This window comes from Salmo trutta, chromosome 37 (assembly GCF_901001165.1).
Source record: "Salmo trutta chromosome 37, fSalTru1.1, whole genome shotgun sequence".
Taxonomy (NCBI): domain Eukaryota; kingdom Metazoa; phylum Chordata; class Actinopteri; order Salmoniformes; family Salmonidae; genus Salmo; species Salmo trutta.
The window spans coordinates 26,592,485-26,612,035 of NC_042993.1; the positions used below are offsets into that span (position 1 = coordinate 26,592,485).

The 19,551-nt window shown below is 43.5% G+C and overlaps 1 protein-coding gene across 2 annotated transcripts in view; it reads left to right on the plus strand.

The window, feature by feature from the left end:
- LOC115177123 (mannosyl-oligosaccharide 1,2-alpha-mannosidase IA) overlaps positions 1-19,551 on the plus strand; it is a 226,980-nt gene that overhangs the window by 197,969 nt on the left and 9,460 nt on the right. Inside the window, exons 5-9 of one of the 2 annotated variants that reach the window (XM_029737661.1) lie at positions 7,434-7,528; positions 11,665-11,791; positions 12,152-12,245; positions 13,654-13,769; positions 15,436-15,655. In XM_029737661.1, coding sequence (XP_029593521.1) covers positions 7,434-7,528; positions 11,665-11,791; positions 12,152-12,245; positions 13,654-13,769; positions 15,436-15,655 — 652 coding nt within the window. The remainder of the gene's footprint in view (positions 1-7,433; positions 7,529-11,664; positions 11,792-12,151; positions 12,246-13,653; positions 13,770-15,435; positions 15,656-19,551) is intronic. The other variant, XM_029737662.1, reaches the window with a different exon arrangement.

Genomic DNA, 19,551 nt, shown 5'->3' on the forward strand with positions numbered 1-19,551 from the left:
GCTACCCTGAGTAAAAGCCTATCACAGATGGAGGAATGAGACAGGAGAGGAAACGTGGTTAAAAAAGGATATGTTTTCGTCCTGGTGGGGTATTGGTGGTTTGTGAAGGTCAGAGAGGGTGTTTCGTGGCTTGGTTTTCATCACGCACAGCTGGCGAACAGGAATAATTCATTCATCCACGGTCGTAAAAAGCACAGCTTTTTTTAAGTGTTCACAAGGAGGTGCAAAATTTGAGTCGTAAAAAAAAACGATAATGGACCAGTGCCATAGGGCAAGCTTGGCATTATCAGGCCTCAGATAAGGGTTTGTAGTTGTTCTCTGTCCTGTCATGCAAAAGCTGTTTTCAGCCACTGCCAGCAAGACATTGGAAATACATGTGTATATTTTGCGCAAATGGTCTGCATCATTAGACCAGTGTTTCCCAACTCCATTCATTGAGTACCCCCAACAGCACACGTTTGCTGTAGCCCTGGATAAGCACACCTGATTCAACTAATAATCGGACCCTCAATTAGTTGAACTAGGTGAGTTTGTCTGGGACTACAACAATAAGGTATCCTGTTGGGGGTTACTGGAAGGCTGGAGTTGAGAAACACTGCATTAGGTAGGTGCAGAGAGTTTTCGTGAGTTCCATTGACACTCTGATATACAGCCTCCAGTTGTTCTGTATCCCACTGAAACAGAACTGTTGTATGTACATTATTGCCAGTGTCAGGTCTTGTTACACCTGTATGCTACTTAACCAAGAATCTCGCCACTGGAGTGGGTTAAAAAAAAGACTTTTCGGGACAACAGCTAGAGCACAGAAGTGAAAACTGACTCCACCAAAAGAGCAACAACCTCTCATTTTCACTTTCACACTTCAAGAGTTTCTTTGACTCACAATTGAGAAGTTTGAATGGTAACTGAGGGTGCCATACATACAGAGTTCTACCCCTCAGTCTGTCTCCACTGGTCCCTGACAGTGTTAAATCAGGGAGAGGTGACTGCGTCGCCGCTACACGTCTCTTGTGCTTAAAAGAGAAAAGCCATTCAGTTTGCGGCTGTCGTGTCCAACATCCAAGGCATAATTCCAAACTGAAAGCGAAGTAAGCGAGCCGTCTCCTGTTACAGCGGATCGATGGTCCTCCGTGCCGTGGCCTTGTCCGTTCTTCCGATGGCTGGGTTAAGGATTGTGGATGAGCTCCGGGATATGCACGTGGGATGGTTGGGAAGTATGCGTAGACGATAGCGTGCGCTGCATATGAAGCAGCAGCACGTCTCTATAGGCACTTCTGTGATTTTGTAACATTTTTTGTTACCCTTATTTTACCAGGTAAGTTGACTGAGAACACTTTCTCATTTACAGCAACGACCTGGGGAATAGTTTCAGGGGAGAGGAGGGGGGGATGAATGAGCCGAGGGAGAAGAAGGAGAGGAGGGCGTGAGTGAGATGCAGATTAGCTGGAGCTGTACTGAAGTCTTGCTCTGCACTATAGAAGGGGGAGGTAGATTTAGATAGATGTGAAAGGGGGCCTGCAACGTTGCATGTGCTCAACGGTAAAGCATACCACAGCTGTCTTCAAAAGGGCTCTTGCGGTAATTAATATATAAGGAATTTCTAAGCGCGTAAACGAGGCTTAATAACTGGGATATAATTGGAGTTTGTGCACTCTTGTTAGTGTGTGAGTATGTGTGTGCATGTGCGTTAATATGGCTGTGTGTGTGTGTGTGTGTGTGTGTGTGTGTGTGTGTGTGTGTGTGTGTGTGTGTTAGAATAATTTGTATGTGTTAGGAAAATGACTTAACTGTTCCACTCTGAAATTATAGAATAGGGTGATATGTTTGAGAATCATTGGAAGATAAAACCAGGATATGGGGAGATTGGTTAGGATTGTAAAACTTTGAGGTTATATCCTTTAGTAGGGATGTAAACAGAGTGAAGCTGTAGAGTAGGTAATAGAAAATCATTGGAGGGTTTCAAACCAAGAGGGTCATAAAGGGGGAGGGCAGGTGAAAGCCTTGAAGAATGTGGCAACTTTTATGGTTCTTTGTGGTGAGTGGAAAAGTACTGGTTGTTTGAGAAGGGAGTGGTCTAAAGATAGGAAGATATGTGTTTATTATAAAAGGACTGAGTCCTAATTTTTTACTTTAGAATATTCTCTGAATAAACTGTACAGACCTTTTGCAGAAAGCTGAGTCCTTGCCTAATTATTCTTATCCCAGTGTCTTACAAACCTTGGGGATTAGTCAAAGCTTATTGAATTATCATTGGCATTCAAAATTCCCATAACAGTGTGTGTGTGTGTGTGTGTGCACAGGTTTTAAAATGACTGTGGGCGTGTGTTTACATGATGCCCATGAACTGCTAGGTTGGTTGAGTAAGGACGGGGGAGAGGGTCAATAGTAATCTCTTTGATAAGAGATGGAGCTGGAGGACCAGAGGGCCAATCTGCAGCTCCCGCCACACACACACACACACACACACACACGAACACACACACACACACGAACACACACTCATCTTAGCCGTGGATCCTACAGTATGGATTAATGAGCTTCCTCTGTGTGTAAATCCACCCTGGGTCTCCCAGGCCTTCCCAGTATGCTGAGAGGGAATGGAATTATGGGACTTCTGGAGGGCTAGTGGGCCAGCAAGGGACTGGGCCCCCAGCTGCAGGATGGAGCGATGACTACTCGGGCCACTGTGGCCTCACTGGGCTTTTTATGTCTCTGTGTGGTGTCAATGCCCTGTGAATCGGAGTCATTTGAACTAGTGTGGATTGTGCCGGACTGTAACATGCAGATAACTATAGGTAATTGGATTGTAAAGATGACACTGTAGCAGCTGGCAGTAAATGGGCATTTGTCAAGGGCACGGGTAGCACCTGAGCTTTGCATGTGGGTGGGTAAATAGGTGGAAGGATTTGTTCGCGCGCGCGTGTTACCGATGACAAGGAAGATCGTGTGCATATCTGCACATTACACATGAGAACATGCATGTGAGTGCAAACATATATATCCACACACATAATGTGTCCAAATCAGTCATGTGCCAGTACATCTGTCTGTAGCCCACTCTGCCTCCTGGTCACAAAAACAAAGACCCAGAAAGGATGCCCAGACACGGTCTGTCAACGCCCAGACGGACCGTGTCCACGCGCTTCCTTCAGATAATGGAGATAACGAGAGTTCCTTGGCTCTCAGCTGCATTCAGAGCTAGCAGTTCGAGTGCCGGAGGCAGGAGAGACATTGTATCATTCACTTACTGTAGGACAAGGACACGGGCAACTCATATCGACATTATTGATGATCATAATTTAATGGCTGGTTACTCTGACATGCATTTATTACTGCGTCCCAAATGGCACCCTATTTTCCCAGAGCCCTGGTCAAAGGTAGTGCACTAATATAGGAAATGGGTGCCATTTGGGCTACAGCCTATATGAACACTCAGCTCTACCCGCCGCCTCCTCTCCTTCTCACTCACTCTTTCTTTTAGCTGAGTTGCCACGCGGTGAGACGGAGAGACTGCCATAGAGCACTGTGACACTTTGCAAACACACACACACACTAGGCTTGGGCGGTATAGAGCTCCACAGTGGAGGTGTCATAATACTTGTAAAACCTAGCAGTCAAACAGGGAAATGGTTCCATTTGTTTTTCCACCATTCATTTTTCCCATAGGGAATTTTAGACACACTAAGAATAAGGGTTGTGTTTCATGTAGGTTTACCCTGGGGTGACGTTTTGATAACCATGTAATTCTGTCTCGGACAAGGAGACTTTTATCAATATTATCGGCTCTATTTACTCTGATTGGAAAACGCTAATTAGCATCAAAGTAGACATCATGCAAGACCACAAATCTCTGCACGTCATCTCTAGCTGACACCTTTGCTAACAGATATTGTGTCAATTTAAAACGTGCACAAGACAGTTCACAGAATTGTCAATTTAAAGATATTTTGTCAATTTATTAATTAATAAATTTAGATTACATTAGGTAGTTAATCCAGAGAGTTTTACCTTTGCCTCGATTCGGCAGTCTGTCTAGATCCCCGTGGTATTTGTAGTACTTTATGATTGCTACATTAGCAGCTAATTAGCACAACCCTTATTTTATGTGTTTCTAAAATCCCCTATGGGGAAAATGAATGGTGGAATAAAACAATTGGAACCATTTCCCTGTTTGACTGCTAGGTTTTATGGGTATTATGACTCATACTGTGGTACTCTATACCGTATACCAGGGCATCTTGATTTTTTTAATAAAACATTTTATTTAGCCAGTTTGTTTATCAAGAGAAAATGGAGCAAACTGAAGTTTCGTTACGTGACGTCCACTGTTGAGCAGCACAAGAGAGGTGATAAAGTTACACATGAAATTCACTACTAATGTATGCCAGATAAATATCTTATAACTAGCTATAAGTTAACCATCTTAGAGCCAAATACATTTTCTTCAGCTCAGGGCTCCAGCTATGCATTTGGTTTAACTTGCTAGCTATAGGTAGCTAGTTTGCAAGACCAAGCATCTTGGTTACAGCACAGAAAATCAATCCCCTCCTGGATCAAGTGTGAGCAGCCTTTTGAGATAGTTGTATAACTTTATGAGCTGGGTTCTCTGTCCTTGCATTTAGTTTATGGTCGTTTGCGCTTGTTAGAATTTAGCTATATATATATATATATACAGTACCAGTCAGAAGTTTGGACACACCTACTCATTGAAGTTTTTTTTTTTTACTACTTTCTACATTGTAGAATAATAGTGACGACATCAAAACTATGAAATAATACATATGGAATCATGTAGTAACCAATAAAGTGTTAAACATATCAAAATATATTTTATATTTGAGATTCTTCAAAGTAGCCACCCTTTGCCTTGATGACACCTTTGCACACGCTTGGCATTCTCTCAACCAGCTTCACCTGGAGTCAGTCTTGAAGGAGTTCCCACATATGCTGAGCACTTGTTGGCTGCTTTTCCTTCACTCTGCAGTCCAACTCATCCCAAACCATCTCAATTGGGTTGATTCGGGTGATTGTGGAAGCCAGGTCATCTGATGCAGCACTCCATCACTCTTCTTGGTCAAATAGCCCTTACACAGCCTGGAAGTGTGTTGGGTCATTGTCTTGTTGAAAAACAATTGATAGTCCCACTATGCAAAGCATAGTTAAGTGTGCCTTGAATTCTAAATAAATCAAAGACAGTGTCACCAGCAAAGCGCCCCCACACCATCACACCTCCTCCTCCATGCTTCATGGTGGGAAATACACATGCAGAGATCATCCGTTCACCTTCTACTGCTTCTCACAAAGATAAGGCAGTTGGAACCAAAAATCTAAAGTTTGGACTCATCAGACCAAAGGACAGATTTCCACCTGCTTAATGTCCATTGCCCGTATTTCTTGGCCCAAGCAAGTCTCTTCTTCTCATTTGTGTCCTTTAGTAGTGATTTCTTTGCAGCAATTTGACCATGAAGCCCTGATTCACACAGTCTCCTCTGAACAGTTGATGTTGAGATGTGTCTGTTACTTGAACTGTGTGAAGCATTTATTTGGGCTGCAATTTCTGAGGCTGGTAACTCTAATGAACTTAACCTCTGCAGCAGAGGTAACTCTGGGTCTTCCTTTACTGTGGCCGTCCTCATGAGAGCCAGTTTCATTATAGCGCTTGATGGTTTTTGCGACAGCACTTGAAGAAACTTTCAAAGTTCTTGTAGTTTTCTGTATTGACTGACCTTCATGTCTCAAATTAATGATGGACTGTCATTTCTCTTTGCTTATTTGAGCTGTTCTTGCCATAATATGGACTTGGTATTTTACATAATAGGGCTATCTTCTGTATTCCACTCCTACCTTGTCCCGACTCAACTGATTGGCTCAAACGCATTAAGAAGGAAAGAAATTCCACAAATTAACTTTTAACAAGGCAGACCTGTTAATTGAAATGCATTCCAGGTGACTACCTCATGAAGCTGGTTGAGAGAATGCCAAGAGTGTGCAAAGCTGACATCAAGGCAAAGGGTGGCTACTTTGAAGAATCTCAAATATAAAATATATTTTGATTTGTTTAACACTTTTTTTGTTCCTACATCATTCCATATGTGCTATTTCATAGTTTTGATGTCGTCACTATTAATCTACAATGTAGAATATGGTAAAAATAAAGAAAAACCCTTGAATGAGTAAGTGTGTCCAAACATTGACTGGTACTGTATATATACTATATGTTCTACGCTTGGAAAGAAATAGCACCCTTTGTATGCACTGCCAGTAATACTGTTTACCCCAGTATGGTACGTTATGAAATCTGGATACTGCCCAACCCTAACACACACACAATTACGTATGCAACCACACACACACAAACAATATCCCTCTCCCTCTTTCTAGTTATCTCTGTTAGCAGCCTTGCATCGCAATTCTAATACCAGCACTCTGAGTCTCTCACTATTTAACCCTCTCTCTACTTCTCTCTCCTTCTAACTCTGTCTTCGCAGGTTATGCAGATCAATCTGACCTGTTAATCTTACTTTGAGACAGTGCTTCACCCTCCCTTGGCCCTGCTTTCAAGAGGCAGGCAGCAAAGAGAGTGTAGTTTTAATTGAACTGCTTTGGGTTACATCAATAAGATTGCTTTTATTCCTTCTCGGAGCAGCTTCGTCTGTCCATTGTCCCTGGGTTTGTTATGTTCTACATAATTAGCTTTGTTGAGAGAGGCTGGGAAGCCATCTGGAAAGTATTGGGGCTGGAGCTACACTTTAATTCTACTCTCTGTGTTTGACTGTACACTACATGAAAGGGTTCTACATTAAACCTTTTTCATCTGAAGAAAGTGTCAAGGCGTGTGTGTAGGTGGCAGAGAAGTCAAGCGCAGGAGAAACAAGCTTGGTGGAACTGGAGTAGTTTAATAAAGTAAAACAAACTCCAAAAACCGAAGTACAATAAAATAGAAACATGGGTACAAAACCCTGTTGCGCACCAAAAAAATGACAACACGCGCAAAACAACAAACAATCTCTGACAAGGACATGAGGGGAAACAAAGGGTTAAATACACAACATGTAATTAATGGAATTGGAACCAGGTGTGTAGGAAGACAAGACAAAACCAATGGAAAATGAAAAATGGATCAATGGTGGCTAGAAGACCGGTGACGTCGACCGCCGAGCACCGCCCGAACAAGGAGGGGCATCGACTTCGACAGAAGTTGTGACAGAAAGAGTTATTTGACGGTCCTTTGTTGGGTGAAAAGGTTCTGTACTTGGAAGCAAAAATATTTTTCTTACAGGGGCCAATGTGAAAATATGCCTGTGTTGATGTCACGTGGGGGTGGTGTGCACCTCTGTGGGGTTGGGGCTGGTTTTTGCACAGGTGTGTGTACATCTGTCTTTGTGTGTTTCTGTGAGGGTTTACTAAGTGTCCCTCCATCCTTGTTGTTGTAGATGTTCAAGCGGAAAGTGATGGTGCTTGGGGAGAAGCTGCTACCGGCCTTCAACACACCAACAGGTATCCCACGTGGAGTCATCAACCTGGGCAGGTGAGCCTAGTTTCCAGTCCCCATGACTCCCTAGCTACAGTATCCTATTATAAACACATACTGTATGAGACCTTACCAACACATTTAGCTGGATTTCATTGCAATAAGAAGGTGGTGCCCATTTTTTTTTACTTCTGTTGGCATTTGAAATGTTTGAAATCTGCGGCCTCGTGTTGGAGCCACAAATTAAACAATGAGTTCAACCCTGATCTGTGCGGTTTTATCGGGATCCCCATATGCAAGACCCCCCAACCCTACATAGTTAAGATACTGTACACTTTTTATTACATCTTTTTACTACCTTATCTTCTAAAAATACATCTCTCTGTCACCTCTGCCTGCCACCTGCTTCCAATTAACCCGCCTGTCTAAGCAGACAGTTGCTGGCAAATTGAATTAACGGATTCCAGAGCTAATTCCAGTTAGATGGGTAACATGGACCCTGAGTGCAGATGGGCAGGGAGGAACGATACCCACTATAAATTACAGCGACATAGGTAAAGGAACTTACATGTACAGAAACTACACAAACACACACACAACGCATATTGAACACACGCACACACACCTACACCCTCACAGCAAGGGATTTCATTATAGCTCAGAGAGAAACAATGTTGCCCCTAATGTAGTACACTTATGTACAAGTACTAGATCTTTAATGTCCTCAAACACACAAACACCAAGGGAATTCAGTATAACACAATTAATATGCTGCCTATGGGCTGACTTGAAAGTCTTCGAAGTCTTCTGTTGTATATGTAGCATGTCCCATGTCGACTTTCATACAGTATATCGGGACTACTTATAGAATACGGCATGTGCTCCCAAAAGGCCTCAACACATTGAAGAACCTCAAGGTAAATACTTTGTAGTTAGCGATGCGAACAAATTCATACAAGGAGCACAATGAATAATGCATAGAGAAAGCGTTGAACACTTGTTTGCAAGTTCCTGAATGCAAAAGCTGAGAATTATTTTTGCAAGTTTCCTAAAGTGTGCAATGTACCAATTTACAGTGCCATCAGAAAGTATTCACACCGCTTGACTTTTTCCACATTCCCACATGTTGTTACAGCCTGAATTTAAAATGGATTCAATTGAAATTGTTTGTCCCTGGCCTACACACAATACTCCATAATGTCAAAGTCGAAGCCTAAATAACTTAAGGAGTTACATTTGCTTAACATGTCACATAATACGGTTGCATGGACTCACTCTGTGTACAATAATAGCGTTTTTTTTGTTTGTTTTTTTTTACCCCTTTTTTCTCCCCAATTTCATGGTATCCAATTGGTAGTAGTTACAGTCTTGTCTCATCGCTGAAACCCCCGTACGGACTCGGGAGAGGCGAAGGTCGAGAGCCATGCGTCCTCTGAAACACAACCCAACCAAGCCGCACTGCTTCTTGACACAATGCACATCCAATCCGGAAGCCAGCCGCACCAATGTGTCGGTGGAAACACCGTACACCTGGCGACCTGGTCAGCGTGCACTGCACCAGGCCCGCCACAGGAGTCGCTAGTGCGCAGTGAGACAAGGATATCCCTGCCGGCCAAACCCTCCCTAACCTGGACGACGCTGGGCCAATTGTGTGCCGCCCCATGGGCCTCCCGGTCGCGGCCGGCTGCGACAAAGCCTGGGCTTGAACCCAGAATCTCTGGTGGCACAGCTAGCACTGCGATGCAGTGCCTTAGACCACTGCGCCACCCCGGAGGCGCAATAATAGTGTTTAACATGATTTTTTAATGAGTACCTCATCTCTGTACCACACACACAATTATCGGTGAGGTCCCTCAGTCGAGCAGTGAATTTCAAACACAAATTCAACCATAAAGACCAGGGATGTTTTCCGATGCCTCGCAAAATAGGGCACCTGTTGGTAGATTAAAAAAATAAAAGCAGACATTGAATATCCCTTTGAGCATGGCAAAGTTATTAATTACACTTCGGATGGTGTATCAATACACCCAGTCACTACAAAGATACAGGCGTCCTTCCTAACTCAGTTGCCGGAGAGGAAGGAAACCGCTCAGAGATTTGACCATGAGGCCAATGGTGACTTTAAAACAGTTACAGAGTTGAATGCCTGTGATAGGAGTAAACTGAGGATGGATCAACAACATTGTTACGCCATAATACTAACCTAAATGACAGAGTGAAAAGAAGGAAGCCTGTACAGAATACAAATATTCCAAAACATGTATCCTGTTTGCAATAAGGCACTAAAGCCATTCACTCCAAATCTACGGGCCCTGATGTTACTTTAGCTTGAGCAGCTAATGGTGTAGCCCCAAACTAATAAGAAGCATATTCATCAGGACTAAATCTCTCTTTGCTTCCATCTCTTTATAGTTTCTCTTTTTTCTTTCCATCCACCACTAATACGTTCAGTTCCATTCATCACTTTATCACTTTCTATTAATGTAGGATTAGGTCATGTACTATAATGTAATGTAATGACATTCCATCTCAACACCTCTGATCAGGTTAGGCATAGTGTATTAGCACGTCGTTGAAGTCGTAATTTAGACATAGACACACTGTTATTCTGAGACGGCTGCGCATATCATCCTCACAGTGCACTACTTTCATAGAGAAATAAGACAAAAGGATATGGGTTGCATCCGCAACCGCACCCCATTCTCTATATAGTCTTCTACTCACTTTAGTGTACTACTTTGACCAGAACCCTATGGATCCTGGTCAAAATTATTGCACTATATAAGAACTAGGGTGCCATTTTGGACGCAGCCATGGTTTATTGGTGACCCTGGTTGACACTCTTGTTTAAGTCTCTAAGATGAACTTAACGCTTTCCTCAAGTCTGCAGAGGTACACGGTGTTATTGATCTACAGAGGGTGGTAAAGCCTCCCACTCTGATCCCCAGACAAATGATGCGGTGCATCAGCTAGCATCTGGGTTGGTGCCCAAGAGGGACAAACAGATCCAGACCTGCTTAATCTTTATACTGCGCCCTAAATGGCACCCTATTCCCTATATAGTGTACTACTTTTGTCCAGGGCCCACATGGCTTTGGTCAATAGTAGTGCACTGTGTTTTAAATAGGGTGCCATTTGGGACACACCTTAGTCTCTGTACTTTCTTCAGCACCAAAATACACAATTCTGGAGAGTGATGAACAATTGTAATATCTGACTGGATATCTGTCTCCTCGGCTCAGTGCCTTCTGAAAAGCAAGAAAGAAACAAATGATGGGCCGTTGCTCTGGGATATAAAAGAAAACACATTTTGGAGATATTGTAGGTGTTGGTGCACTAGAACCGTATAACGCTTTGGCTCCAAGACACTAAATTGCCTCAAAGACAAATGGAATTGCTGAAAGTGACACCGCACTGAGGTGAAAATTGAATGTTTTTCATAACTGACACTGGTGTTGAGTGTTTATCTGTTCAATCTGCCTACATTTTGTAAGGACAAAGTGTAATTGTAGCATCACATCAAGTTGCAATACTGTTTATTTGCCCATTATTACAATCGAATTAAAACTTTGCAGAACGTAATGATTTTTGTTTTTATGCTAGCATGGATTTATTGTCTTGAGTGTGAACCAGTGTGTAATGGTGTGTGTTGACTGTGGTCCTCTCTTGGCGTGGTATGTGCTGTGACACCTGTAATGTCCAGTGTGCGTAACACTGTGCCAAGTGTGGTCCTCACTTGTCACGGTATGTTTTCTGTTCCCAGTGTGTATAACAGTGTGTGTTGACTGTGGTCCTCACTTGGCGCTGTATGGTTTCTGTTCCCAGTGTGTATAACAGTGTGTGTTGACTGTGGTCCTCACTTGGCGCTGTATGGTTTCTGTTCCCAGTGTGTATAACAGTGTGTGTTGACTGTGGTCCTCACTTGGCGCTGTGTGGTTTCTGTTCCCAGTGTGTATAACAGTGTGTGTTGACTGTTGTCCTCACTTGGCGCTGTATGGTTTCTGTTCCCAGTGTGTATAACAGTGTGTGTTGACTGTTGTCCTCACTTGGCGCTGTATGGTTTCTGTTCCCAGTGTGTATAACAGTGTGTGTTGACTGTTGTCCTCACTTGGCGCTGTATGGTTTCTGTTCCCAGTGTGTATAACAGTGTGTGTTGACTGTTGTCCTCACTTGGCGCTGTATGGTTTCTATTGCAGTGGCACCAGTTGGAGCTGGGGCTGGGCGTCAGCCGGGAGCAGTATCCTGGCAGAGTTTGGAACCCTGCACCTGGAGTTTGTCCACCTATCAGAGCTCTCCAACAATGGCATCTACACAGAGAAGGTATGTACTACAGTACCCACAATACTGTGAGTGACTTGGGTTGTATGCTTATCAGTCATTATCAATGTGTGTTTTTCTTGCTGCAGTCATTACTATTCTTAAGAACTTCACTTTCAATTCATTTAATGGATATTTGTGAATGTTTTTAATCGGCATACTGAACATAATGGTAACTTTCATTGGACGACAACGTTTCCTTTCTAATTTGTCAGTAAGTGTCAACTTCAGGGTACAAGGACATTTAAATCAATTTAGAAGCATATGTGATGCCAAAGTTGAAATCCTCTCTACAGTTATTTCTAGTTTAGAGAAAGATTGTTCGTTCAGAGCTAATGTGTTTTTTACTGTGTGGTGTTGCAGGTTATGAATATCCGAAAGCTGTTGAACAAAATTGAGAAGCCTCATGGTCTCTATCCCAACTTCTTGAGTCCCGTCAGTGGCAACTGGGTCCAACGTGAGTACTGGTCTCCACCGAAGGAGATACACATTATTATATTATTATCATGGAACATAAGGGCACTGGCCAGCCACACTAGTAGACTAGAATGTCTACTAGACAGCCTGAGTGGCATTCTACTAGCCAAAGGTACAAAATCTGTGCCATGCGATATTTGGGAAGACAACATTTCACTCCACATTCTCTACTAGCCTGGTCTAAAAAGTGCTAGCGGGCTAGCTTCATTTCCATCACCACACTTCACTTACTGTATCCACAGGAAAGCTTTTGCCACTATACAAGCACCTCCTTTGTAATTGTAGTACAGCAGTAAGGAACGTCCTTGGTTAACCCAGTCAAAGGCAAATCGTAGACGTTTTTAAACTGTACAGGAACACTAGAATTCCATATTATTACCCCGTAGTCGCCCGTGAACTGATCTTCTAACTTTCTACACTCTCCTCCGACCTTGCAGGAGCGCTCCTATTTAAATCCTTTGGCGCATCCTTGTCATCCGTCCATCCCTTTTTCTTCCTTTCTTTCTTTCACTAGCAATGTCAGTCTCAAGCAGTGCTGTAAATCGCCTCGCTCAGGGTTATTAAAATAATAATGAATCCAATTACGTCGAGAAATGGAATCTTTTCCGATTCATCTGAAAGGCAGAGGAATGGGAGATGCCGAGATGGCATCTGAAGATGTGGGTCTGAAAGTCCTAATCTGGCTGATTATGGGGATAATTGTTGTTGTGGGTGAATGGTTAATGAAGCAGGTAGATAAGGAGGAGAGGAAGGAGGGGGACAGTGGGTGTTCAGCCCGGCCTGTGTTTTTGTCAGCGTGGGAACATGGGGCACAGAGCAGAAAGCACGGATTCACACAGACCTCTCCCACAGTCTCTGGTGTTCTGTTGTCAAGGGCTAACAGAACGCTGCGTCATAACCTTTCACAGTGTGTAGGAGTGTGTGGTGGTGGAGGGCGGGCGGGCAGGCGTGCCTGCATGGATGTGTGTGTGGATGTGTGAGCGCACAAAAACAGTCTCCAACCCGGTATCTTATCCAGAGTTGTTAAATTAGCATGAAATTGAGTGGGAGGAAAAAAATGTATATATGAAGTTGTACTAACCAATTATTATTTTTATTTAAATTATAACCACAACTGTGTGGGTACGTGATAAAGCTAGCCATAATGACGATGTTATTTTCTGTGCTAAGGCTACTCCGAGTATGAATCTACAAATCAGTCAGTCTGTCATACCCCACAAGAGATTCTCACGTACACTCTGATTCTATTTGACTGGTTGGTTATTGGGTTTAGTAAACCCAAGGTCGCCTGCCTGTGAGACTGCAGAGTAATGTTTGTGAAAAAGACCCCCCCCCCCCGTGTGGAGATAATGAGATAATGTCAGATTTCTCTCTTTTTCCTCTCCCAGATCACGTTTCCATTGGCGGCCTGGGGGATAGCTTCTACGAATATCTGATCAAATCATATTTGATGTCAGACAAGACGGATGAGGAGGCGAAGACGATGTACTACAGTGCTCTGGAGGTAGGAGAAATTCCATATAGGACACAGTGAGGGACCTACTGCTGTCGTCAGGGGGCCGCTCTATCTCAGCAGGCACTGTTGTGAATGGATATATGCAATATGGAGGGATATATGGATGGAGGGAACAAAGGAAAGGAGAACTGGGGTCTGTTATCGCTGTAGTTTTAGAATTCAGTGTCCTTTTACGGTATGTCATAACAAGTATCAGCAACCTGTGATGCACAGACACACACACGACACATGCACACGCGTGTAAGTGTGCACACAAAGTCACAAACATACACACAAACATGCACATGAGCTAACACACGCATACATGCAAGCGTGCACATGCAAATATGGCACCCCTACACACACACACACTCTCACACCACACACCACACATACACACTCACAAACATGGCACGACACACACAAACACACAACCTCCTCCACACACGCACACCTAATCCCCCAGCCATCAATTAGCACAATATCTTCTCCTTAAATACCATTGACAATAGTCTTTTAGGCTGATGAGACTATTTGCTCATTGGAGGGTCAAGCCAGAGGCAAATACATTAATTATAGACAATCTCTCTCCTGTGGCCTGGTATTTAAAATAGTTATAGTTTTCTGGTATCTCTAGCGTAGCTAGTACAAGAAATGCTTGCTAGGTTTTAGGATCGTGGGTTTGATTCCCGCTGGTGCCGCCCGTAAAAATGACAATGACGGGGATCGATGTCTTATGTGCTAGAAGTAAGATTAACTTTCAGCTAAGTTGATGCTATGCATTGTATATGAGAGAGAGAGGGAGAGACCTTACTCTGTTTCCTGACTTTCCAAAGAAAGACAAACTCTGGCAGGAGACATTGCAACAGGGGTGGGAGAAACTTCAAGTCTCCCTCTGTCCCTATTATCTCGCTCCTGTTTCTCTATCTCTGTTTCGCACTCTCCCTCTCTCGCCATCCCTCTATCTCTCCTTTGTTTCCACCAGACTTCCACTTCTCTCTCTCTCTCCTGGAATCAGAATAGAATGCGTTATAGGATGTATAAATAATTCCGTACATAAATGCAGACACACATACCAATATGGACATGTTGTTCACGTTGGCAATGTGCATAGATAGTATGTCTACAAAACATTTATCCACAGACCATTTTGGATAGGACAAGCCATAAAACAACTTGGGTACACGCAAATTGAAGCCGCTGACATCCCAGCACTGCCATGGCACTTGTGCTGTAGATAGAAGTGTATTCCAGACCTTCCAATTGCTTCTCCAGTATTTCTTCTTAGATCAGATTTAAATTGAAAAACAATTGCGGCCTTTTTTTATTGTCAGTGTTTCGCCATCTCATTTTCAGAGTAACAGAAGCATTCAGAACCCACGGAGTTGAAATCATACATATAGAATGACTGGAATAAAAAGCCTGGATTCTATTTCTAAGGTAGAAATCTGTATTCTACTGTATGTGAATGGAGGTTTGTCTGTGTATGTTTTCTTGGTTCCCCCCCCCCCCCCCCCCCCCCCCCCCGGCTAGTATAAATGCTAACCATGTTTCCCCATCACAGTTCCAACAGGATTCAGAGCAACACCGAGTTGAAAAAAATGCTTCAGTATGCAGTGAATTAATATAGATTTATCTGTGTCTCACCCATTTATAAATGTCAATCGTCTCCCAGGCTATCGAGGCTAACCTGGTGCAGAAGTCCCCTGGTGGGCTGACCTACATGGCGGAGTGGAGGGGGGGCATCCTGGACCACAAGATGGGCCACCTGGCCTGCTTCTCCGGGGGCATGGTGGTGATCGGAGCGGACGACGGCGCTCCAGAGAAGAGGCAGCACTACCTGGACCTGGCTGCAGAGATCACGCACACCTGCCATGAGAGCTATAGTAGATCTGGTGAGTAGGACTGGGAATGCATTGAGTATAGGACATCTGTGTGACCAAGGACAGGTATGAGATGAGTATTTAAGGATATTGGATATCCAATGGCTGGATGTTGCTCTGCGTATTCAGAGCAATTATAGCGTTTCCTGTTATTGTGCAGGACATTATCAAGTCAGTGAAATTACAATGCCGTTAGACTATCTTGTTAAGTGAAGGAATTTGGTGACCCCCAGAGAAATAGAAAAATAGAAAGATCATAATAGGTTTTTGTACATAGAAGGTTCTCTTGGTAAAAGAGGTAAATTGGTCATCAAAAAGAATGGGGGACCAAGTCACTCTTCATATAATTCATTAAAATGCCTTTATTTGTATGGCATGTTCAATGGAAACAGAGATTTAAAACTCTGAAGCGTATCGGCTGCATGGCCTTCATCAGGGAGAGATTGAGTCATATTGCAAATAAAAAAAATCTGCAGTCAATTTACATTTAATTTCCCCCTGAATTAACCAGAGAATAACTCCTAGCTGGCAGCTACACCTCAAAAGCCGGATGTAAGGCTTAATAGGGAGCTTCAGAACCTCATGTCTGTGGTGTGAGGAATAAAAGTTGTTCCAAATGTTTCTTTATCATCTTTCTACACTTCAATGTGCACTCATGCTGTCCTACCAGACCTCTTTTGAAAGCAGTAATCATTTGAAGGCAGTCAGTGGTGATTCAGAATGGAGAGAAAGACCAAGATGTCTGTCATTTGTAAAATAAACGGAGAATGAGAGTCTCACAAGGACCACAGGCAAATGATTTGTAGCACAACTCAACCTGGAGAGGACGAAGATCAAACAAGAGCCAGATCCTCCAGTCTTGATGAGATTCCACACACACAGTTCATTTTACACTATTTTGGGGTTTATATGGTATATTGTTGTTAAAACTATCCTAACTATTTATATTGTTCAAGCTATTCTAGTCATGGTGTTCATATTTTTGAAGTAAAAATTACACTAAAAGGAGTAAATATCCAACTCGCAAAGAGTTAACTCTAATTGCCATTTTATTATTTTCAGTATAATTTTTTATCAACTTTTTCACTTTTCTGTGTTGTTTAAAACTAATAATCAACTCTAGCAGAGTAAATTTCTCTTTCAGTTTACTTCCTTTGAGTTATAAGGGTATAAAGCCTTATTTAAATGTTTATTGTGTAACATTATAGTTACTCTTAATGGAGGCAAAGGTACTGCGTCCCAATCAACTCCAGTTATCAACACTAACTCCAGGGAGCGTATCACTCCCGAGGGTTAAGAAAACTCCCAGTAGAGTCAATTCAACCCAACACTTTTCAACTATCCTTTATTTACTGTGCACTGTCTTGGATGGAGAATGAACTCGAGGGAATCTAAAAGACTGAGAGAAAAAAAGATGAGTTGTGTTCACTTTTGGGGAAAAAAACTTGCTTGAACTTGATTTCTCGTCCTCGGCCCTGAAACTTAACGGAAATATATTATTCGGGAATCAATTTTGAGTGTTTCCACCACAGGGTGAGCAGACCGGTTTCATCCTGAAAATACAGCTGATGCGACTCATCACATAACAGGTTTCTTGATATACTTAGAAGACTTTTCATCTCCCCACCCAAAAGGCACCTCCTCCTTTTTATTGCCATCCTCTGCTTTTTTTCTTCATTTTCCCCCCTTCTCATCAGAGGGCTGCTCAATATTTCACTTCCGAGCCTCTTAGCTTCTGTTGGATTGGATGCCTTTGGAGTGAGAAAGGATGTTAAAAGGGTCTCTCCTTCTGCTGCACCTCTCTGCTGTCTGGATCTGTGCCATCAACACAACGGGGCCGGCTGGCCCCCGTCTTCTAGCCAAATCAAATCAAATTTTAATTGTCACATGCACCGAATACAACAGGTGTAGACCTTACAGTGAAATGCTTACTTACAAGCCCTCAACCAACAATTCAACAATTCAGAAAATCCCCCCAAAAAAGTAAGAGATAAGAATAACAAATAATTAAAGCGCAGCAGTAAATAACAATGGCGGGGCTATATACAGGGGGTACTGGTACAGAGTCAATGTGTCAATGTGCGGGGGCACCGGTGTCGAGGTAATTGTTGTAATTATGTACATGTAGGTAGAGTTATTAAAGTGGCTATGCATAGATAATAACAGAGAGTAGCAGCCGCATGGGGGGGCAATGCAAATAGTCTGGGTAGCCATTTGATTAGCTGTTCAGGTGTCTTATGGCTTGGGAGTAGAAGCTGTTTAGAAGCCTCTTGGACCGAGACTTGGCGCTCCGGTACCGCTTGCCGTACGGTAGCAGAGAGAACAGTCTATGACTAGGGTGGCTGTAGTCTTTGACAATTTTTAGGGCCTTCCTCTGACACCGCCTGGTATAGAGGTCTTGGATGGCAGGAAGCTTGGCCCGTTCACACTACTCTCTGTAGTGCCTTGCGGTCGGAGGTCGAGCAGTTGCCATACCATACCAGGCAGTGATGCAACCAGTCAGGATGCTCTCGATGGTGCAGCTATAGAACCTTTGAGGATCTGAGGACCCATGCCAAATCTTTTCAGTCTCCTGAAGGGGAATAGGTTTTGTCGTGCCCTCTTCACGACTGTCTTGGTGTGCTTGGACCATGTTAGTTTGATGGTGATGTGGACGCCAAGGAACTTGAAGCCCTATAGGCTGTCTTGTTGTTGTCGGTGATCAGGCCTACTGTACCACTGTTGTGTCATCAGCAAACTTAATGATGGTGTTGGAGTCGTGCCTGGCTGTGTATTCATGAGTGAACAGGGAGTACAGGAGGGGACTGAGTACGCACCCCTGAGGGGCCCCCGTGTTGAGGATCAGTGTGGCGGATGTGTTGTTACCTGCCCTTATCACCTGAGGGCGGCCGGTCAGGAAGTCTAGGATCCAGTTGCAGAGGGAGGTGTTTAGTCCCAGGTTCCTTAGCTTAGTGATGAGCTTTGAGGGCACTATGGTGTTGAACGCTGAGCTGTAGTTAATGAATAGCATTCTCACATAGGTGTTTCTTTTGTCCAGGTGGGAAAGGGCAGTGTGGAGTACAATAGAGATTGCATCATCTGTGGATCTGTTGGGGTGCGGTATGCAAATTAGAGTGGGTCTAGGGTTTCTGGGATAATGGTGTTGATGTGAGCCATGACCAGCCTTTCAAAGCATTTCATGGCTACAGACGTGAGTGCTACGGTCGGTAGTCATTTAGGCAGGTTACCTTTGTCCCTGTGCCCAAGAACACTATGGTGGTCTGCTTGAAACATGTTGGTATCACAGACTCAGACAGGGAGAGGTTGAAAATGTCAGTGAAGACACTTGCCAGTTGGTCAGCGCATGCTCGGAGTACACATCCTAGTAATCCATCCAGCCCAGCAGCCTTGTGAATGTTGACCTGTTTAAAGGTCAAATCAAATCCAATCAAATCTTACTCACATCGGCTGCGGAGAGCGTGATTACACAGTCATCCGGAACAGCTGATGCTTTCATGCATGTTTCAGTGTTACTTGCCTCGAAGCGAGCATAGAAGTTATTTAGCTCATCTGGTAGGCTCGTGTCACTGGACAGTTCTCGGCTGTGCTTCCCTTTGTAGTCTGTAATAGTTAGCAAGCCCTGCCACATCCGACAAGCACCGGAGCCAGTGTAGCATGATTCGATCTTAGTACTTTATTGACACTTTGCCCTTTTGATGGTTCGACGGAGGGCATAGCGAGATTTCTTATAAGCTTCCAGGTTAGAATCCCGCTCCTTTTAAAGCGTCAGCTCTAGCCTTTAGCTCAGTGTGAATGTTGCCTGTAATCCATGGCTTCTGGTTGGGGTATGTACGTACAGTCACTGTGGGGACGAAGTCCTCGATGCACTTATTGATAAAGCCAATGACTGATGTGGTGTACTCCTCAAT